Below are 23,784 nucleotides of genomic sequence, written 5' to 3'. Positions count from 1 at the left end.
CAGACATAGAAATGACTATCCTAAAGGAAGAGATTTTTTACTCGCTGGGCTCTGGATTGGTTTGTTTGCATATTAAAGGAACTTCATCTGCACATGAAAGGCAAATCAACTACGATTTCTAGGAATTGGCTAGCTCTGGGAGGAGCAAGCTTTCCTCCAGGGTCAGCAAGGCACCAAGATGTCAAAGTATCAAAAACATAGAAGAAACAAACAAACATAGAATAAAACGACATGATTAATGCATGCTGGTGGGTTAGTGACTCCATGCTGACTTCCTTTGTGTGGCATGAAAGTTCTTGCTTTTTGTGATAAACTTGAACTTTTCAAAAAAACCCCAAAGTTCCTCAATCTTACTTACAGATGCATGGAAAGAAAATCTTACAAATCTTAGAAGACGTCTATACCTGGCTCCCAATTGGTACAATCATTGACAATGAAATCCTGGTCATACACGGTGGGATATCAGAGTCCACAGACTTGAATTTGCTCCACCATATAGAACGAAACAAAGTAAGAAGCAATGTTTACTTAAATCTTGTGTGAGTTTTATAAGGGGATATATACCTTCTAAGTTATTATTTTGTATTCATTTGCATTTTAGTAGTTGTAACTCTGCAAAAATTAGTACAAATTTTAGGAAAATCTGTGATTGCAAGATAAAGAACTGAATGGGTAACTTTTAAATATGGCAAATACATTTTTTAATTCATGATGAAAGTGGAAAATGAGGAAATGTTGGCATTTCATGTAGTTTCTAAAAGTGAAAATCCTGATTTTTAAAAATTAAAATGTCTAATTAATGTTGTAGTAAAATATACATAACATAAAATCGACCACTTTAAATAACCATCTTTTAGTGTACAGTTCGGTGGCGTTAAGTACATTCACACTGTTGTGCAGCCGTCCCCACATCCATCTCTAGAACTCGTCATCTTCCCAAACTGAAACTCTACCCATTAAGCAACAACTCTCCATTCTCCAATCTCCCTCGTCCCTGGTGACCAGCATTCTATTTTCTGTCTCTGAATCTGACTACTTTGGGTGCCTCATATAGATGGAATCATACAGCAATTTACTTCTGGAATTGATACGACTTCTCTAATACTCTAAATGGCTCAGGGTATTTTTGGGGGAAATATTTTAAACTGAGTAATCATATTAAGTACAACAGAAGCAGAGTAAGAACCTGTATAGAACCTCTAAGGGAAGAGGCTGTGTGTGGCCTGTAAAGCTCCCATACATAGTGAAGGGCGCCTTTGGCTGGGCCTTGCGGAGTGACTGGAATTATCTTCGTCCTGTACCAGAGCCCAGCCAAAGCCCCAGACTAGGGGCATAGGAGGTGCAATGTGAACGTGAGGACCAATAACAGCTCTGGAACCAGATGATTGTATATGGTCCTAGTGAGAAAGCTGAACCCTTACCCCTCAAGACTGATATGATAGTCAACTTCCAGCCAATCTAGGCAAGTCAAGTCTAGAGCTGGAATTTAATTTGATATAGACAGAAATGTGACCCCTATTCACCTTGAGTTTCTGGAGCCCTTATACCTTTGTATACATATAAAAGATAGTATTATTGCTAACTTCTCATCCTTTTAATATCCGCTTAAATGTACCCCTCCTCTGGAAAGCCTTCCATGTCCTCCAGACTAGGTCAGGTGCCCTTCTGTAGGCTCTCAAGCCCCTTGTACATATCCTTCATTACAGTTACCAGCACTGAGTAAAGAACTGGGGTGCTATTTACTATCCTCCCCTGCTTCTCTCATTCACTGATATAACTCCAGCACCTAAGATGTAGTAAATACTTAATCAGTGTTTGTTGGATATGTCCTAGGAGATTTAAGACCAAAGCAGGGCAGACCTAAGACAAAACTGGACAGAAACTTCTTTACAACCCCTTTTCTGATTCTGTGGTGATTTTACATACCTCCTCTCCAACCTCACTGAACCATGACCATATTTCCTGGCTTGCACCTGTTGTCCTGGCATGATTGTTAATAGTACCTCCCTTTACTCTCGGAAGTACTCCAATTGCAATAAATTTTAAGGTCACCCTACATTTAAGGCCTCTTTCTCGTGGTATCAGCAAATAGTCAAGCCAGTAAAACATTTTGATCAACACAAGATAGTCAGTGTTAACATAACGAGTGGATGTGAGTCTAGCCAAGAGCAAGGGAACATGATGTTTTAGTCAGTCAAATATTGGCAAGCACATGGCAGGAATGCAGCGCTCTGCCACCGCCCGCCCTGTGACAACAGCATTAATCAGCCATGGCAGCCACTACCAATTGATCAGATTGAAAACTTTTCCTTTTCTGAAGTGAGCCTGAGCAGCCAGCCCTCTCTAGAGCTCTTTGAGCTATTAAGAGCATGTCTTGGGGCGCCTGCGTAGCTCAGTCAGTTAAGCATCTGACTCTTGATCTCAGCTCAGGTCTTGATCCTCAGGGTCCTGAGTTCAAGCCCCAAGTTGGGTTCCATGCTGGGCGTGGAACCTACTTAAAAAAAAAAAAAAAAAAGCATGTCTCTGGAATGCCTATTACTATCTCTGTGGAGCCCAAAATGTGAGAGCCACCTTGACCGAATAAACTCCGTGAAGCTCTGACATCAAACAGACATAGTCAGCTCTACTTCCTACTTCTGCCACTTCCTGGCTGGGTGACTGGGCAAGGTACTAAAGTTTTCTAAGCCTCAGTTTCTGTGCTTGTGCATGGAAGCTAAAAATACCTATTATATTGAATTGTTAGGAGGATTAAATAAATTACCTAGATGAAGAAAACAGCATAGAGTAAGCTCTGAACGCAAAGCGCTCTCCCTCAAACTCTCTCCTCTCTTTCCTGATACTTGGAACTGAAGTTTGAATTTTAGTCACCAAAACACACCCTGAGAAGTTTTTGGGCCAGGAGTTTTCCCAGGAAACCAAATTTCACCTCTTCTGGGGGTCATCATTCCACCAACTCACAAGCCTGGTTTTAAAGATAGAAATTTGACTTGTGTACTTTCTGTATCTTCTACCCCTCCTAGAGTGAGGTTGAATTGGCAGCACATATTTGTATTAAATATAATTGAACTGTAGCAAAAGTAGTAGGTTTAAGCCTTTGGAACTCTACCAAATGAAATATAAAAGTAGATTTTCAAGTCCAATTTTACAACTTTCCCGCTTCCTCCACTTTCCCATCCCTTAGGACCCTCTAAGTGTTGGGATGACCACGCTTCCTGGTTTATGCCTGCTGTTGTAGTATGATTGTTAATGGCAGCGGGGAGTAGGGTGGGGGAACCTGACGACAACCTCCTTCTAGGTTCATTAAAGGCATTGTGTACGGTGGGTAGGTTGGGGGGTGTCAATGCAGAGGAAGAGTCTATAAGACTAAGACTCTGGTTTAGAATTCTTTAAACTCCCTGGCAGGGGGTGTGGGAAAGAATGGCTAGCAGGGCTCCCAGGAGAAAATGACGGTGTGGTACTTTAGAGGGGGAGGTGGGCAAAGTATCCTGATCCTAAGTGGCCTGGAAAAACACGTGTTCTTCATCAGGTTGAGGCACAGCAATAGAGACAGAGTGGCAACTGGCACTGAAGTTTCTGCATGCGGCACATGAAACATAGGGTTTGGCTTAAGTGTGAATTTGTTTTGTAGATGAAATCTGTGCTGATGCCACCAATTCCCTTAGATGGTGAAGACCATGATACTGACTTGAAAACTAAAGTAGGTGCAACTATTATACCTCGGGAAGTCAAAACAAATGGATCCCTTTCTGAACAGTTAACAAAGCATGAATGGGAACAGGTAGGTATCAAAGTGTTCACCAAACTGGCAATGAAGATGCCGCATAAATGATGTTGTCCCTTAGGTACATAACAAGTGACTTACCTTTATAAGCAGATCATACTCTTGTTTCTGAATTCATCACTATACTTTTAATAGCTTCACTGAGATAGGCTCCTTCATTTAAAGTATATAATTCAATGGTTTGGGTATATTCACAGTGTTGCGCAACTGTCATGACAATCTAATTTTAGAAAATTTTCATCACCTGAAAAAGAAACTCCGTACCTATTACTAGTCACTTCCCATTCCCTCCCCAACCACCCCCTCCCCCAGCCTTAGGCAACCACTAATCTACTTTTGGTCTTTATAGATTTGCCTGTTCTGGACATGTTATAGAAATGGGCCCATCCAATATGTGACCTTTTGTGTCTGGCTTCTTATACTCAGCCCAATGGTTTGGGGTTCATCTGTGTTGTAGGATGTATCAGTACTTTGTTTCTTTTTATTGCTAAATAATATTCTATTGTGTGGATACACTACATTTTGTTTATTCATTCATCAGTGGGTAGACATTTGAGTTGTTTCTGCTTCTTGGCCATTATGAATAATGCTGCTATAAACATTCACATACAAGTTTTTCTGTGGATGTATGTTTTCATTTCTCTTTGGTATATACCTAGGAGTGGAATTGCTCAGTCATAAGATAATTCTAAGTTGAACATTTTGAGAAACTACCGAACTGTTGTCCCAAATGGCTGTACCATTTTACATTTCCATTACCAATGTGTGAAGGTTCCAATTGCTTCACACCCTCACTAAGAAATTGTCTCTCCTTTTGATTATGGCTATCCTAGTGGGTGTGAGGTGGAATCTCATTATGGCTTTGATTTGTTGTGGTTTTGGCATTTCTCTAATGATTAATGATGTGGAGCATCTTTTCATGTGCTAATTGGCCATCTGTATGTCTTTGGAGAAATATCTATTCAGATCCTTTGCTCATTTTAAAAATTGAGTTATTTATCTTTTTATTATTGCGTTGTAAGTGTTCTTCATATATTCTGGATATGAATTCCTTATCAGGTATATTATTTGCAGGTAGTCTTTCCTATGCTGTAGGCTATCTTTTCCCTTTTTTTATGGTATTATTTGCAGCACGAAAGTTTTTAATTTTGATGAAATCTAATATTCTCTTTTTTTTTCTTTTTTGCTTGTGCTTTTGGTGTTTTATCTAAGAAGCCATTGCCTAACGCAAAGTCATGAGGATTTATTGTTATATTTTCTTTTTTTTTTTTTTAAAGATTTTATTTATTTATTTGACAGAGAGACAGCCAGCGAGAGAGGGAACACAAGCAGGGGAAGTGGGAGAGGAAGAAGCAGGCTCCCAGCAGAGGAGCCTGATGCAGGGCTTGATCCCAGAATGCTGAGATCACGCCCTGAGCCAAAGGCAGATGCCTAACGACTGAGCCACCGAGGCACCCCTGTTATATTTTCTTCTAAGAATTTTCTAGATTAAGCTTTTCCATTTAAGTAATCCATTTCGAGTTAATTTTTGTGTATGGTGGGAGGTAAGGGTTTAGCTTTATTCTTTTACATGTGGATATCCAGTTATCCCAATACCACTTGTTAAAAGGACTATTCTCGTTGAATTTTCTTGGCACTTTTATTAAAAATCAACTGACCATAAATATGAACGTTTATTTCTAGACTCTTTTTTTTTTAAGGATTTTATTTATTTATTTGACAGAGAGAGACAGCCAGCGAGAGAGGGAACACAAGCAGGGGGAGTGGGAGAGGAAGAAGCAGGCTCTTAGCAGAAGAGCCTGATGTGGGGCTCGATCCCAGAACACCGGGATCACGCCCTGAGCTGAAGGCAGACGCTTAACGACTGAGCCACCCAGGCGCCCCATTATTTCTAGACTCTTAATTCTACTCCCTGATCTATATGTCTGTCCTTACATCAGCACTACACAGTTTTGATTACTGTAGCTTTGTAGAAAGTTTTGAAACTGGGAAATGTAGGTTCTTCATTTTGTTGTTCTTTGTTCAAGATTGTTTTGACTGTTCTGGGTCCCTTGAATTTCCATATGAATTTTAGGGTCAGCTTGTCAATTTCTACCAAGAAATAGCTGGGATTTTGGTAGGGATTGCTTTGAATCTGTGTTCTTATTGTAATCTTAACAATGTTATATCTCCAATTCCACAAACATGGAATGTCTTTCCATGTATTTAGATCTTTAATTTCAACAGTGTTTTGTAAGAATGTACACTGAGGCACTTGTTTTGCTCAAGTTTGGAATAAATATTCCAAAGTACTTTCAATGCTATTGTAAAATAGAATTGTTTTTTAAATTACCTTTAGAAATACAGTTGACTTATGTATACTGATCTCATGTTGTGAACCTTGATAAGTCCATTTATTCATTCTAATGATTTTGGGTGGATTCCTTGGGACTTTCTATATACAAGAGCATGTTATCTGTGAATAGAGATAATTCTGCTTCTTCCTTTCCAAACTGGCTGCCTTTATTTCTTTTTCTTCCTTAATTACCCTGTCTAGAACCTCCAGTATGGTGTTGAATGGAAGTGGTGAGAGTAGACATCCTTGTCTTATTTCTGGTATTAGCAGAAAGCATTCAATCTTTCACCATTAAGTATATTAGCTGTTTGTTTGTATATTAGCTACCCTTCATCATGAGGAGGTTCCCTTCTGTGCCTACTTTGTTCAATGTTTTTTATCATGAAAGAGTTTCGGATTTTGTGAAATGCTTTTTTTGTATCTACTAAGACGATCGTGTGGTGTTTGCCCTTTATTCTATCAATATGGTGTATTACATTGATTGATTTAAACCAACCTTACATTCCTGGGATAAATCCCATTTAGTCATGGTGTGTAATCCATTTTATATGTTGCTGGCTTCACTTTGCTGATTTTTTTTTAAAGGATTTTACATCTATATTCATAAGGGGTATTGTTCTATAGTCTTGATGTCTTCGGTATTAGTGTAAGACTGGCCTCATAGAATGAGCTGGGAAGCATTAGCTACTCTTCTGGTTTTTGGAGGAGTTTGTGCAGGATTGATAATAATTTTTCTTCAAACGTTTGGTAGAATTCATCAGTGAAACAATCTGAGCCTGGGCTTTTCTTTGTAGGAATTTTAAAAATTATGAATTTAATCTTCTTTCTTGTCTAAGAGTTCTATTCAGATTTTGTATTTCTTCTTGAGTAGTTTGTATCTTGGTAGTCCTGATAGTTTCTCTTCCTTGGAATTTGTCCATTTCATCTAATATATCTAATTTGTTGGCCTAAAGTTGTTTGTAATATGTATATATTCAAATATATATAAAGTCGGTAGTGCTGTCACCTCCTTCATTCCTAATTTTAGTAAGTTGAGTCTCTTTTTTTCTGGTCAGTCTCACTAAGGTTTGTTAATTTTATTGATCTCGTCAAAGAACCAATTTTTGGTTTTATTGACTTCCTTTATTATTTTCTATTCTCTCCTTCATTTATTTCTGTTCTAATCTTTATTATTTCCTTCTTTCTGCTTGCCTTAGATTTAGTTTGCTCTTCTTTTTCTAGTGTCCTAAGGTGAAAAGTGACGCCACTGATTTGAGACCCCTTGCCTTTTGTAACTACTACTTAGCTCCATCCCATAACTTTTGCTGTGTTGTGCGTTCATTTTCGTTCATCTCAAAGTATTTTCTAATTTCCCTTGTGATTTCTTCTTTAACCCATATATTATTTAGCAGCATGTTATTTAATTTCTGCGTATTTGTGAATTTCTCATATTTCTTTCTCTTATCGCTTTCTACTTGAATTCAATTTTGGCTGGAGTGAAGAGGAAAATTACCCAGAGCAGGCCCAGGCCGGCAGGCCCCAGTAGAAAGAAAGTTACTATTAAGAGCAAGAGATAACCAGAAGCCCCACTGGGATCACGAGATAACCAGCGGGGTCTGCCACAAGCTCCCTGCACCGCCGCTGTTCCCGCTTAAAGCAACACTCCCCCAGTTTAAACCCATGTACCAGCGGTCGGCACAGCCCTTGTAACCTGATCCACTGCAGTCCCTTATAAAAGCCCGATAACCCCGCTGATGGGGGCCCAGAATTTTAAGCGTATGCCAGCGTAAAATAAACCTGAGTTCTACTTCTCCAAGTGTCACTTGGTCTCTCACCGGTCTGATTTTTATTTTCCCCAACAGGAGAACATACTTTATATGATTTAAATCCTTTGAAAACATAGTGAGGTTTTTTTTATGGTTAGTATATGGTCTATCTTGGAGAACGCTCCATGTGCTCTTGAGAAGAAAATGTATTCCATTCCTGTTGAGGGGAGTGCTATATATATATATCCAGATATATATATCTGTCTTTGAATATATTTATCTGTCTTTGAATATATTTATAATAGTTGCTTTGAAATCTTTTTCTGCTAAGTCAACATCTAATCCCCTCAAAGGCAATTTCTATTGCCTGCTTGTTTTTCCCTGTGTATTTTTTTATTTGCATGTCTTGTAACTTTTTTGTTGAAAACTGGGCATTTTGAGTAATAGATTGTAGTAACTCTAGATAGTTATTCCCATGCTCCTCTGGGGCTTATTGTTATTTGCATTTTCACTCATTTATTTGTTTAGTGCTTGTCTTGACTAGTTCAGTCAAGTCTGTGCCCGACCTCTCAGTGTATACTCTCTGATGTCACTCTTCCCAGGGTGCTGTGTTGAGCATGGCCCTGACTACCGGGGGTCATTGTAATTTTAGGTCGGCTCTCTCTTTGCCTGTCTCTTTGCCTGACTTCCCCTTTAAGCTTTGGCCCATCTGCCTCTATTTGTATCAAACCCAGCTGTTAGCCTTCACTAATTGCTAGCTGATTGTGCTATTGTTCTTAACAATGCCCTGGGGCTCACAAATAGCTCTACAATCTGATCCCATTAAAGTCGGCCTCCTTTTCGGGGCAGGGTAAGACAATCTTTGAGGCTGATTCTGGCCCTACAGGGCTCTTCTCATTTGCCCCTTTCCCTGATTCGGTCTGTGAAACTTGTCTGGTCTGCTCTTGCTACTAGTATCGTGGAAGCATCAGCCTTCTTCTAATTGCTTACCTCTAAGGAGCCTCTATTTCTTGACTCTGTACTCTTATACCTTGACTGCTGAAAATGTTGACTAAAATGTGATTTCTGTTGTAAAATATCCTCTAATCAATGAGGAGAAAGAGAGAGAGAGAGGTGGGGGGATAGAGAGGGAGGGAGAAGAGGTAGTAAGAGAGAAATAGAATTCATCAATGGCTTGTGCGTCCACAGTATTCAAAAATCCCTAAGTACAAGAGACAACCTAGAGCAAGTAGGAAAGGATGCCTCCGTAAATTCTGACATCCAAATTCCAAAGACCAAAGGTTAGAACAAGCACTTCTAGGATGGTGAATGATAAGGATGATGCCATGGAGATTGGAGTTGCACAAAAAGAAAATTCTGGCCTCTGGAAACCTCCATAAGTTAGAATTCTAGAGAGATGGAGCCTTAAGAAATGGGAGGGAGGACACTGGGGGTTATTATTCCGTAATAGGACTTCCTACCACCCCAACAATATAGACATATAGGCATCTTGCAGGCTCCATGTACATAACTGGAGCTGAGACAGAGTAAAATGGACCAGAATCTCATTCCCAATATTTTAATAATTTCAGTTGTACCCTTAGTTTTCTTCTCTCAGTTGCTGGTACAAAGTGGGTATGCATACTTTAGTTAGCTAGAGTTGAAATTGCCAAATAAAACCAGATTTCATACTTTATTTCACAATAACTATGAGCTATGTTATACTGAAGGTCATAGGCTCTTTATTTGTCCCCTACTCACAGGAGAGCATAATTCTTGGCAGAGTGCTATAATTTCAGTTTTATCTTATGTTCACTGAGATGTGGGGGATATATATACTCATAGCTAAGTCACTGTATAGAGACAAGCGTGATATCCTTCCTTTAGGACAGACTAGCAACAAGAAGACCAGAGAGGTTTAAAAAACTTTTTAATTATTTATTTCCTGAGTGACTCCCTTCTTTTAGTTCGTTCATTTAACAAGTATTTATTGAGCACCTGCTATGCGTCAGTCACTGTTCTAGACTTTTGAGAATGTCAGTGACCAAAGATTTATTACCTCATGAAGCTTACATTCTAGGGGGAGGAGTTAAATAATAATATAACAAAAAGCAAGTAAATTATATAATATGTTAAGTGAGAAGTTCTATGGGAAAAAAAAATAAAACTAGAACAAGGTTAAGAGTATCAGGAGAACTGGAGGTAGAGGACAGAGCTGTAATTTTAAATAGGGTAGTCGGCCTAGAGCAGGATGTGATTCCACGTCCGCCTTTAAGGCCCATGCTCCTTTTCCGAAGGGAAGGCTGACTTCAGAGTGATAGGGGGTCTCAAGAAGGAAATGAACTGCTCTAGTTTCTCCTCATCCAGTGAGGCAATGGGTAAACGAGTAGGCATCTAAAGCAATTTAGGTATTGCTGGAAGGTTCGGGTCAAGCACAGCTTTTAAAACGACATGTTCAAAAACTGGAAAGAGGACACATCACCAAGGGAAAATACAAAAGAATAGAGAATCTATAGTATTGTGTTTTAGAAGAGAAGCATTTAGATACACCTTTCTGAGCTATTAACTCTCCACCAAAGCATACGTTCGGGAACTGGATTATTTAGAGCTGCAGGCGAGCACAGGGCACTTCTTGCTAGATTTATTTTGGATTTAGGAGGTTTAAAGGCTGAGACACGAATAGATTTTTGTTGACCAGGTCGTATAAAAACTGAATTCAGTAAAACTTTTCCAATTTTTGGTTTGAAAAATTTCAGGAAGGAATGTTGTAAATAACTATTCTTTCATGCACTTACCACTCACAAGGCCCTTGCATTTCGGAGGAGAGAACGTTGTTGGAAGGAAAGAGACTGTCTCTGCTGAGGAATTTGTTTTCACCAACAAGGGGTCTCAGGATCAAATCTGTATTATAGCCACAGTCTGGGTAAACAGAGTCAAATAAATGAGTTCTAGACAGAAAAAAGAAATGCAGACTTGTGGAATGGATAATTCTGAAGATATACATTTCTATAAAACTCGTACCCTTTTTGACTTTGAGTCAAAGCAAAAAGAATGTTAGATATATCTTTCTCATTTCATCGACGAGCCACCTAAAGCTCAAATAGGTTAAATGATTTGCCCAAGGTGACAAAGGTGACACTTGAGGAACTAACTTCTTGGTCAGTGCTTATTCTAGTTTAACAGAGTCCATCATATACATTGAATTTATGTACATTTCAACTATGTGTATATGACAAAAAGAAAAGTATATAAAATTTTATTTTCATAAAATTCAAAAATTTTTTTTAAAAATCCCATTATACATTATCACATATATAAAATATTCACAATCCATATTATTATATAGGATTGTATATGCAAAATCATGTATAGTCTGCATTCAGGGTAATTTAAGAGGTTTTCCGGGGGTAATTTTGGCTCTAAATGTCTTGCATTTCATGTGAGAATTTAAAATTTAATCTCCTCTTTATAAAACACAATTCCTTGTGTTCCATGTTTCTGCCTTCATTATACTAAAGGTCAAATCAGGACCTCCAAACATGAATTCATGGTGTAAGAGCCAGATACGACAATGCAAGTGTTTGTTTTGTCATAAACAGCAGCAAGGTAAATGGGCTCCACTGTATTTATTTGTAGGGTAGGATTGTGCTAATGTTGGAAGTCAGTAGGGGAGAAAGGAGAATCCTGGGCTGAACCTTCTTTGGGTGGTTATAACTCTCACTGTAATCAATCATCAAAAACTCTCCAAGTGTCTGGTTCGTGCCTGATGGAGGGTTGCTGCAGGTTCTGACCAGGTGCTTATCATTCCAGAGTTCTCCTACTAGTTCTGTTCTTCTCTCCACCTCACTGTCTTCTTCCTCACTTACTTCTAGCTCCCCTTCAATACCAAACCTATAAATGGGTGTACAGTCCAGTTTACTGGGACAACCATTTCTGATTCTCTTGTTAAGATCTGACTTGGACCCACTTGAGTAACTGCAGACCTTAAAATGCATGGTCCTTCAAGCCTGCAGAACAGAAACGTGGAAAAGACAGACTCTTAGAACTGTAGTCTGTTAGAACTTTGAGATACTTTACGGATCACCTGGCCCAAACCCCTGATTTTAAAGATCTGGAAACTGAGACCCAGAGAGTTTTCTCGAGGATGCCCAGCTTTAGTGACAAAGCTTGTTTTTCTCACTACTGCTTAAATTCCTATAGGAGTTTAGATAAAGAAATACTATATGTGGATCAGAGCGATGAAGAATATTCTTAGAAACTTGGGTCTTCAGTCTTGGGCATCACGTAGCCTGCATTTTCCTCTTTCAGCCCCAAAAGGAAAATTTATGCTAATAAAATAAAATACTTGTGGATTTAGGAGGGCACATTGTGGAAACCAGTCAGTGGAACTGAGAATGTTCTTATCAATGGGACAGAAAGGGAAGGAGATGACTTAGGAAGTATTCTTGGATGAACACTTGTCTATATTTGTGGTGGGAAAAAGTCTTCCTCATGCTATCTGCTCAACAGGACAAAAACCAGAGCCATCATCGAGCCTTACCGAAACCGGGGATGTACTGTATGGTGACTAACATAATATAATAAAAAATCATTTAAAAAAATAAAAAAAAAAACCAGAGCCATAGCCACAGCTGGGAGACCTACCTTATCTCTTTGAACATATTAAGAACCTCTAATGTGTGTTCATTGTGAGGAGCTGCTTTCTCCTTGGAACATGACAATGAAGTTCTTTTAAGAGAAAAGACCTTGAGGAGCGCCCGGGTTAAGTGTCTGCCTTTGGTCATGTTCCTGGGGTCCTGGAATCGAGCCCCACATTGGGCTCCCTATTTAGCGGGGAGTCTGCTTCTCCTTCTCCCTCTGTTGCTTCCCCACCCCTGCTTGTGCTCTCTTGCTCTTGCTCTCTCTTAAATAAATGAATAAGTATTTTTTAAAAAGAGAGAGAAAAGACCTTGGTAGATTCAGCAATTGTGAAACAATCATGATGAGATTTTTAAAGACAGACAAAAGTAGGGGCTGATTCTTCATGATTATGAAGTATGGCCGCACTGGTTATTGGGGATGAGCAGAAAGGGATGGTGGTGGCTGTGGGCATTACAATTATTATGGAAAAGGTTCATGGAGGAGTTGAGTCTGAAACAAGTTTGAAGGAGGAATGAGAAACAGACTTTGGGATAACTTGGGTTAATATTTCTGACAGATAAGTTGGAATCTAGAAAGATAGACTCTCGCTTGTAAGTAGGGGCCTAATCTGGTTTGTTGTTCAAAGGTTATCGATATTCTGTGGAGTGATCCCAGAGGCAAAAGAGGCTGTTACCCAAACACAAGTCGAGGAGGGGGCTGCTATTTTGGACCAGATATTACCTCCAAGGTTCTTAATAAATACCAGTTGAAGATGCTCATTAGGTCTCATGAATGTAAGCCTGAAGGGTACGAAATCTGCCACGATGGGAAGGTAAGCTGACATTGTTGGTGACATCATCACACGCATCCTTGCCCCAAGCAGCCTTTCTTCACAGGATGCGTCTGACCCAGAGACCCATGGGAAGGTGTCTTCCCCAGGACCGAAACAGGAGGCTGGGCTTTGGTAGGCAGAAACAGGAGACTACAGGGTTCACACAGGTTGTTTGAAGGGGCCCCACTGTGCCGCACCCTAAGAGATATTTGGTTTATTTCCCTGATCCTCCCGAATCCCAGAGACAGAAATTCTGACATGTAGCTCCAAGTTCACCCACAGACAGCCTGCCTTCTTTACTGATGGAAAGGCGGCTCTCCAGCACAGCGCGGTTAAGAACGTACTTCCCGTCACAGAGCACATCAACGGCAGCAGCGAATCCAGGTCACTGTCTTTCACCTTTTGTACTTTCCCTGTGCAGGGCACGGCCGCAAAACCCCCCTCTCCTCCCTTCCCCTCGCCGCGTGGGTGAGCTCTAGCCAGGCCCCGCCGTGGTCACTTGGGCGGCAGCCGCTAGAACGGAGTGCGTTGTGCTCCTTCAGTGCTGTGTGGCCTCTCTTTCTATTTCAAGACTTCCACTTTTCTCAGCTCCGTTAGTTCATTTTCGGCTCCTGCTAATGTTGAGAGATAGTGAAGGCAAGTATTATTTAAGGTTTCTTTGTACTAAGAAAACAGAGAGAAAATAGCTTGTCTGAAGTAGCAGGCTGATGAGGGCAGAACTGGGCCCCGGCCAGGTGGCCTGTCAATGACAAGGGTTACCCTGCCATCCCCCACCATGGCACCAAGGCTGGTTCCTTCCCAGCAGGGTGGTCCTGGACACTCTGTATCCTGGCCACTATTTTCTCTGCCCTTAAAGGACTGGTTTTGTGGAGGGTCCCAAGCCTCCTACATCAGTCAGCTTCAAGAAAAAGAAAAAGACTGATAGTAGAGGAGTTTTATTTTGAACACTGAGATATCACAAGGAAAGAAAACAAAGGCTTTACCCGCTTGGAAAATTAGAATTTGCAAAACCAAGCATTAAGTGGAATTCTAAGATACAGAAATGAAATTGTACACAGGATTGCAAGGCTCTGCGGCCAGAAGTGAGTATCCCCGGGGCCACTGATTTAAAGTCTTGTTGCTCTCCAGTGGAGTCACAGAAAATCCTGTCAGACTTGGATAATTTGTATGGATTTGGATCTTTGTTTGGTTTTTGCTTTTTTAGGAATTGAGCTATTTCTGCCTTTATTGAAGGACCTTTTGAGAACTAACTCTCTGTGAACCTGGCCCTCTTTTTCTTTAATCAGGTTGTTACCGTATTTTCTGCTTCTAATTATTATGAAGAAGGCAGCAATCGAGGAGCTTACATCAAACTGTGTTGTGATATGACCCCTCGATTTTTCCAGTACCAAGTAACTAGGACAACTTGCTCAAGGCCTCTTTACCAAAGGTGTGTATGCTCTAAGGAGAATTCTGAGCGCTGGTACTGGTGACCAAGTAGAACCAGTCCAGAGTGACTAAGAGTGGCCACGAGAGTAAAGACAACCACTTCCTGGTGACTCACTGGTATAAACACAGTAGAATTAGTTCCAGACACCAAGTGCTGAACGCATTCATATTTGAAACCAAGAGGAGCAATTTTCAATTCGTATGTCTCTTTAAATGGGTAAAGCAATCAGTGTCTACGAGCAGCCTCTAATTGAATGTTAAGAAGGTCCCCACATCCACCCAGTCCCACAGCCCCACAGCCGACAACCCTCCCTGCCCCCCAAACAGCCCTGTGTGCTCTTGCCTCTTGGTCTCTTTTCTATCCGGAAGTGTATGATGACAGGAGTTGAGTGTCTCTCCAAGTGATGGCATCCATAGCTTCTCTTCCTTTTCTCCATTCAACATGATATTTTTAAGAAGTTTTCATTATAAAACAAGTATGTTTGTTGTTAACAAGTGAGACCAAACAAAGATGTATACATAAAATGCTAATGATCTTCTCTCGCCCGCCTTCTTAATAATCCTTTTCCCCAGAGGGAACTGAAATTGATAGCCTAGAGTGGACATTTTTTCCCTCTTCTTGCTCCTACAGAAATAGACAAACCATTATATTCATCGAATTTAAAAAATTTTGAGCACCTACTGTGTATCACACACTGTTCTAGGCACAGGCAATATAGCAATGAACAAAACAGGCAAAAGTCCTTTCCCTCATCAAATGCAGTTCCCAGGGGGAGGAGAAAGGCAGTCAGCAACATACATACTTTTTTTCTTTTTTAACAAAGATAGAATCTCACAGCACACTCTATTCTACAACTGACTTTTTCTCTAAAGATGATATCATGAACATCACTTCAAGTTAATACACATAGACCTAACTCAATCTTTCTAGTAGATGTGCTGTAACAATTATGGAGTGACTAAATCTTATTCAAGTGATAGCCATCCAGATTGGTTCCAGGGCTTTGCACTTGAAAACAATGCTATATATAACAAACACTTCTCTCTGTGTGTGTGTATACATACATACATACATGCATACATACAGCCATAAGTTTTAGTGCTTTTTTTACATGAAATTTCAAAATGTGGAATTTATGGTTTATGGTTTAAAATTTTGCTAGATACTCCAAAAGAATTTTAACAATAGTCTGAAAAACAACATACCAATTTTTCCACATCCTCATTAGTCTTAGATATTATTACACTTCTTAATTTTTGCCAAGCTGATGGATCAAAACGGTAAATCTCATTGTTTTAATTAGCATTTTTTACATAGCTAAGTTTGCCCATCTTATGTTTTTGGACATTGCATTTTTCTCTTCTTTGAATTTCCTATTTATATTATTCCCCCATTTTATAGTGGGTTTTCATTTTCTGATCAACTTTCAGGAGTTCTTTGCAAATGAGCGATTGAGGATTTTTATACTTACATTGCAACTGTTTTGTTGGTGTTTTCGTTTTACTTTAGTTCTATGAAATCACATTTATATGTATAATTTCATTTTATCTTTCGGATTTTCATCTTTGTTAGAAAAATGGCTCCACAGCAAGTTTATATATGTTGTATTTTCTTATATTAGTAAGTTAATCTCAATTTAACAGCTTTGTTGAGACATAATTCACATACCATAAAGTTGACCAATTTAAAATATACAATTCACTGATAGTATATTTACAGAGTTGTGCAACCATCACCATAATCTAGTTTTTAAACATTTTGCCATACTAAAAAGACAACTTGAACCCATTAGCAGTCACCAGTCACCTCCCCCATCACAATTCTAGGCAACCAGTAATCTGCTTTCTGTTTCTATAAATTTACCTATTCTAGACATTTCATGTAAATGGGATCACACAATGTGTGGTCTTCTGTGACTGGCTTCTTTCACTTAGCACAATGTTTTTGAGGTTCATTCACATTGTAACGTATGAATGCTTCATTCCTTTTTATGGCTGAATAATATTCCATTATATGAATAAACCACATTTTCTTTTTTTTTAATTAAAAAAAATTTTAAAGTTTTTTTTTTAATAATGATTTTTTATTATATTATGTTAGTCACCATACAGTACATCCCCGAAAATTTTAAAGTTTTTAATTGCAGTACGGTGAACACATAGTATTACAGTAGCTTCAGGTGTACAATATAGTGATTTAACAATTCCATACATCACCCTGTGCTCATCACAAGTGCACTCCTTAATCCCCATCACCTATTTAATCCATCTCCCCACCTACCTCCCCTCTGGTAACCATCACTTTGTTCTCCATAGTTGAGGGTCTGTTTCTTGGTTTGCCTCTCTCTGTCTCTCTCTCTCTCTCTCTCTCTCTCTCTCTCTTCCTTTGCTCATTTGTTTTGTTCCTTAAATTCCACATATGAGTGAAATCACATGGTATTTTTCTTTCTCTGACTTATTTCACTCAGTATATACTCTCTAGCTCCATCCATGCTGTTGCAGATGGCAAGATTTCATTCTTTTTATGGCTGAGTAATATTCCATTGTGTATATATGCCACTATTCTTTATCCATTCATCAATCGATGGACACTTGCATTGCTTCCATATCTTGGCTATAGTAAATAATGCTGCTATAAACGTAGGGGTACACATATCCCTTTGAATTAGTGTGCTTGTATTCTTTGGGTAAATACCCTGTAGTGTGATTGCTGCATTGTAAGGTATTTCTATTTTTAACTTTTTGGGGACCCTTCATATTGTTTTCCACAGTGGCTGCCCCAGTTTGCATTTCCAGCAACAGTGCACGAGGGTTCCCCTTTCTCCGCATCCTTGCCAACACTTGTTGTTTCTTGTCTTGATTTTAGCCATTCTGAGAGGTGTGAGGTGATGTCTCATTGTGGTTTTGATTTGCATTTCCCTGATGGTAAGTGATGTTGAGCATCTTTTCATGTGTCTGTTGGCCGTCTGTACGTCTTCTTTGGAGAAATGTCTGTTCTTGTCTTCTGCCCATTTCTTAATTGGATTATTTGTTTTTTGGATGTTGAGTTTGATACGTTCTTTATATATTTTGGATACTAACCCTTTGTCAGATATGTCATTTGCAAATATCTTCTTCCATTCCACGGGTTGTCTTTTAGTTTTGTTGATTGTTCCCTTTGCTGTGCAGAAGCTTTTTATTTTGATGTAGTCCCAGTAGTTTATTTTTGCTTTTGTGTCCCTTGCCTCAGAGGACCTATCTAGAAAAAGTTGCTATGGCTAATGCCAGAGAGGTTACTGCCTGTGCCCTCTTCTAGGATTTTTACGGTTTCAGGTCTCACATTTAGGTCTTTGTTCCATTTTGAGTTTATTTTTGTGTATGGTGTAAGAAAGTGGTTTCATTCTTTCCATGTAGCTGTCCACTTTTCCCAACACCATTTGTTGAAGAGACTGTATTTTCCTCATTGCATATTCTTTCCTGCTTTGTCGAAGATTAATTGACCATATAATTGTGAGTTTATTTCTGGGTTTTCTATTCTGTTTTATTGACCTATGTGTCTATTTTTGTGCCAGTAACATATCGTTTTGATTCCTACAGCTTTGTAATATAGCTTGAAGTCTGGAATTGTAATAACCCAGTTTTATTTTTATTTTTCAAGATTGCTTTGGCTTGAATAGTTCACATTTTCTTTGACCATTCATCAGACCATCAATAGATATTTGGGTTTTTTCCACTTTTTGGCTATTATGAATAATAATGTTTTGAACATTGGTGGACAGATTTTCTGCATACATATGTTTTCATTTCTCTTGGGTATATACCTGAAAGTGGAATTGTTGGATTATATGGTAACACTATTTTTAACATTTTGAGTAACTTTTAAGCTTTTTTTTCCCAAGGGTCTGCATGATTTTACATTCCCACCAGCAGTGTATAAGGATTCCGGTTTTTCCACATCCTTGTCAACCCTTATTATGATCTTTTTTATTGTCGCCATCTTAAGGAATGTGAGAGAGAACCTCATTGTGGTTTTGATTTGCATTTTTCTAATGACCGGTGATATTGAGGACCTTTGTATGTACTTACTGGTTATTTGCTTACTTCTTTGGAGAAATGTCTATGTCAGATCCTTTTTCAATTTTTTAAAAAAGATTTTATTCATTTATTTGAGAGAGAGATAGAGAGAGCAAGGAGGGGGAGGGGCAGAAGGAGAGGGGGAAACAGACTCCCCCTCCGAGCAGGAAGCCTGATGCGGGCCTCTATCCCAGGACCCTGGGATGATGACCCAAGTCAAAGGCAGACACTCAACCAACTGAGCCACCCAGTCACCCCTCCTTTTTTCAATTTTTAATTCAGTTATTACTCTTTTTATTATGGTGTTGTAAGAATTCTTTATATATCCTATGTACACATCACATATTAGATAAATGATTTGGAGATAGTCTCTCTCATTCTGCAGGGTATCTTTTCCCTTTCTTGATGGTATTATTTGCAGCACAAAAATTTTTAATTTTGGTGAAATCCAATCTCTCTCTCTCTCTCTTTTTTTTTTTTTTTTTTTGGCTTGTGGTTTTGGTGTTGTATCTAAGAAGCCATTGCCTAACCCAAAGGTATGAGGATTTATTCCTATATTCTCTTCTAAGAATTTTATAGCTTAAGCTCTTACATTTGGGTATCTGATCCATTTTGAGTTAATTTTTGTGCATGGTGTAAGGTAGGGCTCTATCTTTATTCTTTTACATGTGGCTATCCAGTTGTCCCAGCACCATCAGTAGGAAAGACTGTTCTCCCACTTAATTGTCTTGGCACATTTGTCAAAAGTCAATTGCCCATAAAGGTATAGGTTTATTTCTGGACTTTAACTTGTATTCCATTGATCTATGGTCTATCCTAATGCAAGTAACACATGGTCCTGATTACTATAGCTCTGTAGTAAGTTTTGAAACTGGGAACTGTGAGTTGAACTTTATTCTTGTTTTCTAAGACTTTTTCAGTTATTCTGACACCCTGGCATTTCCATATGAATTTTAGAATCAGCTTGTCAACTTCTACAAAAATGCCAGCTGGGATTTTTAATCCATAGGTGTATTTGGTGGCCATTTTATTTTATTTTATTTTTATTTTTTAAAAGATTTTTTAAAATTTATTTATTTATTTATTTGTTTGTTTGTTTGTTTGTTTGTTTGCTGGATGGGAGGGGCAGAGGGGAAGGGAGAGCAAGAATCTTAAGCAGACTCCCTGCTGAGCACAGAGCCCAACATGGGGCTCAATCTTATGACTCTTAGATCATGACCCTGAGATCCCGACCTGAGCTGAAACCAAGAGTCAGACGCTTAACTGACCGAGCCAGCCAGGTAACCCTGGCTATTGCCATTTTAACAATACTAGGTCTTTGAGTCTATGAACACGGGATATTGTTCTATTTATTTAGATCTTTAATTTTCTTGAACAAAATTTTGGTTTCTCAGTGTAAAAATCTTGGACTTCTTTTGTTAAATTCATTTCTGAGTATTTTATTCTTTTTGGTGCTATAGTAAGTAGAATTGCTTTCTTAATATACATTTTTGGATTGTTCATTTCTAGCGTATAGAAATACAAATGATTTTTGTATGTTGTACAATCCTGATTAACTCGTTTATTAGTTCTATTAGTTTTTAGTAGATTCCTTGGGATTTTCTATATATAAGATCATATTATTTATGAATGAAAACAGTTTTACTTCTTTTCCAGTCTGGATGCCTTTTACTTCTTTTTCTTGCTTAATTGTCCTGGCTAGACCCTCTAGACTAATGTTGACTAGACATGGTGAGAGCAGATATCCTTGCTTTGTTCCTGATCTTAAGAGGGACACATTCAGTCTTTCACCGTTAGTGTACCAGATTGAGGAAGTTCCCTTCTATGCCTAATTTGTTGAGTGTTTTTATCACAAAAGAGTGTTAGAGTTTGTCAAATGCTTTTCCTGCATCTATTTAGATGATCATGTGGTTTTTGTTCTTTATTTCATTAATATGGTGTATTACATTTGTTTATTTCAGATATTAAACAAACCTTGCATTCCTGGGATAAATCCCACTTGTTCATGTTATATAATCCCTTTTATATATTGCTGGATGCAGTTTGCTAGTATTTTTTTGAGGATTTTCCATCTATATATTTTTTTTAATTAAAAAAATTTTTCAAGTAATCTTTACGCCCAACATGGGGCTCGAACTCACAACCCTGAGATCAAGAGTCACATGCTCTACTGACTGAGCCAGCCAGATGCCCCTCCATCTATATTCATAAGAGATGTTGTGATGTGTAGTTTTCTTGTGATCTTTGGTTTTGGTATCAGGCTAAAATACTGGCTTCATATAATAAGATGGGTAGTACGCCCACCTCTTCTCTTTTTTGGAAGAGTTTGTGAATGATTGGTATTAATTCTTCTATAAGCATTTGGTAGACTTCACCGTGAAGCCATCTCATCCTGAGCTTTCATGGGAGGTTGTTTGATTACTTATTCAGTCTCTTTATCTGTTCCAAGTTTGTTCAGGTTTTCTATTTCTTCTTAGTTTTGGTAGTTTGTATCTTTATAGGAATTTGTCCATTTTATCTGGATTAATTTGTTGGTGTACAATTGCTTATAGTCTTCCTTTATAATCTTTCATTTCTGTGAGATCAGTTGTGATTCCCCTCTTTCATTCCTGATTTTAGAAATTTGAGTCCTTCTTTCTTTTTTTCTTGGCCAGTCTAGCTAAAGTTTTGTCAATTTTATTGATCTTTTCAAAGAACCAATTTTTGGCTTCATTGATTTTCTCTATTGTTTTCATGTTTTCTATTTCATTTACAGGCACACCTCAGAGATATTGCAGGTTCATTTTCAGACCACTGTAATAAAACAAATATTACAATAAAGCAAGTCAGGAGAATTTTTCAGTTTCCCAGTGCATATACAAGTTATATTTACATTATACTGTAGTCTATTAAGTGTGCAATAGCATATCCAAAAAACAATGTATATACTTTAATTTTAAAATACTGTATTGCTAAAAGAAATGCTAGTCATCATCTGAGCTTTCAGCCAGTCATCATCTTGCCAGTGGAGGGTCTTGCCTAAATCTTGATGGCTGCTGACTAATCAGGGTGATGGTTGGTGAAGGTTGGGGTAGCTGTGGCAATTTCTTAAAATAAGACAACGTGAAATTTGCTAAATTGATTGGATGTTCCTTTCATGAATGATTTCTCCGTAGCATGGGATGCTGTTTGACAGCATTTTACCCACAGTAACTTCTTTCAGAATTGGAGTCTGTCCTCTCAAACCCTGCTGCTGCTTTATCAACTAAATGTATATAATATTTTAAATCCTTTGTTGTCATTTCAATAACCTTCACAGCATCTTCACCAGGAGTAGATTCATCTCAAGAAACCACTTTCTTTGTTCATCCATAAGAAGCAACTCGTCATCCATTAAAATTTTATCCTGAGATGGCAGCAATTCAGTCCCATCTTCAGGCTCCACTTCTAATTTTAGTTCTCTTGTGGTTTCCACCACATCTGCAGTTGCTCCCTTCACTGAAGTCTTGAACCCCTCAAAGTCATCCATGAGGGTTGGAATCAACTTCTTCCAAACTCCTGTTAATGTTGATACTTGACCTTTTCCCATGAATCACGAATGTTCTTAATGGCATCAACAATGGTGAATCCTTTTCAGAATGTTTTCCATTTACTTTTCCCAGATCAATCAGAGGAATCACTATCTATGGCAGTTATAGCCTTATAAAATGTATTTCTTAAATAATAAGATTTGAAAGTCTAAATTCCTCCTTGATCCATGGGCTGTAGAATGAATGTGGTGTTAGCAGTCACAAAAACATTAGTCTCACTGTACATCTCCATCAGAGCGCTCAGATAACCAGGTGCATTGTCATTGAGCAGGCATATTTTAAAAGGAATCTTTCTTTCTGAGCAGTAGGCCTCAACAATGGGCTTAAAATATTCAGTAAACCATGTTGTAAACAGGTGTGCTGTCATTTAGGCTTTGTTCCATTTATAAAGCACAGGCAGAATGGATTTAGCGTAATTTTTAAAGGCCCTAGGATTTTCAGAATGGTAAATAAACATTGCCTTCAGGGTGCCTGGGTGGCTCAGTTGGTTAAGCATCTGCTTTCGGCTCAGGTCACGATGCCAGGGTCCTGGAGTCGAGCCTCCTGTCAGGCTCCCTGCTCAGTGGGGAGTCTGCTTCTCCCTTTCCCTCTGCCCCTGCTTGTGCTCCCTCTTTCTCTCTCAAATAAATTAAAAAAATCTTTAAAAAAATAATAAACATCACCTTCAACTTAAAGTCACCAGCTGCATTAGCCCCTAACAAGAATGTCAGCCTGCCCTTGGAAGCTTTGAAGCCAGGCACTGACTTCTCACTAGCTATGGGAGTCCTAGATGGCATCTTCTTCCAGTAGAAGGCTATTTCATCTGTATTGAAAATCCGTTGTTTAGTGGAGCCACCTTCATTAATTATTTGAGCCAGATTTTCTGGATAACTTGCTACAGCATCTATATCAGCACTTGCTACTTCACCTTGAACTTTAATATTATGGAGATGGCTTCTTTCCTTAAACCTCATCAACCGACCTTTGCTAGTTTCAAACCTTTCTTCTGCAGCTTCCTCACCTCTCTCAGCCCTCATAGAATTGAAGAGAGTTAGGACTTTGCTCTGGATTAGGCTTTGGTCTAAGAGAATACTGTGGCTGGTTTGATCTTCCATCCAGACCACTTAGACTTTTCTCCATATTAGCAATAAGGCTGTTTCACTTTCTTATCATTTGGGTTTATTGGAATAGCAATTTAATTTCCTTTAAAATTTTTTCCTTTCATTCACAACTTGGTTAGCTTTTTGGCACAGGAGGCTTAGTTTTCAGCCTCTGTTGGCTTTCAGCATGCCTTCATCACTAAGCTTAATCATTTGTAGCTTTTAATTTAAAGTGAGGGACACCTGGCTGCTCAGTCAAATGACTCTTGATCTCGGGGTTGTGAGTTTGAGCCCCACATTGGGTGTAGAGATTACTAAAAAAAAAAAACAAAAAAAACCAAAACCAAAAACAAACAAAAAAAC

The 23,784-nt window shown here is 38.7% G+C and overlaps 1 protein-coding gene across 5 annotated transcripts in view; it reads left to right on the top strand.

Annotated features, from left to right (window-relative positions):
• The window catches only part of PPEF1 (protein phosphatase with EF-hand domain 1), a 101,167-nt gene that overhangs the window by 65,367 nt on the left and 12,016 nt on the right, over positions 1 to 23,784 (top strand). For 4 of the 5 annotated variants that reach the window (XM_045778018.2, XM_087860385.1, XM_045778016.2 and 1 more), the window contains 4 exons: positions 361 to 510; positions 3,629 to 3,778; positions 13,107 to 13,292; positions 14,579 to 14,721. In XM_045778018.2, coding sequence (XP_045633974.1) covers positions 361 to 510; positions 3,629 to 3,778; positions 13,107 to 13,292; positions 14,579 to 14,721 — 629 coding nt within the window. Of the gene's footprint in view, positions 1 to 360; positions 511 to 3,628; positions 3,779 to 13,106; positions 13,293 to 14,578; positions 14,722 to 17,586; positions 17,646 to 23,784 lie in introns of all 5 variants that reach the window. The other variant, XR_015723496.1, reaches the window with a different exon arrangement.

Source organism: Ursus americanus, chromosome X (genome assembly GCF_024610735.1).
Source record: "Ursus americanus isolate L20-20 chromosome X, mUrsAme1.1.p, whole genome shotgun sequence".
In the NCBI taxonomy this organism is placed as follows: Eukaryota; Metazoa; Chordata; class Mammalia; order Carnivora; family Ursidae; genus Ursus; species Ursus americanus.
This window is presented reverse-complemented; position numbering and strand designations above follow the sequence as displayed.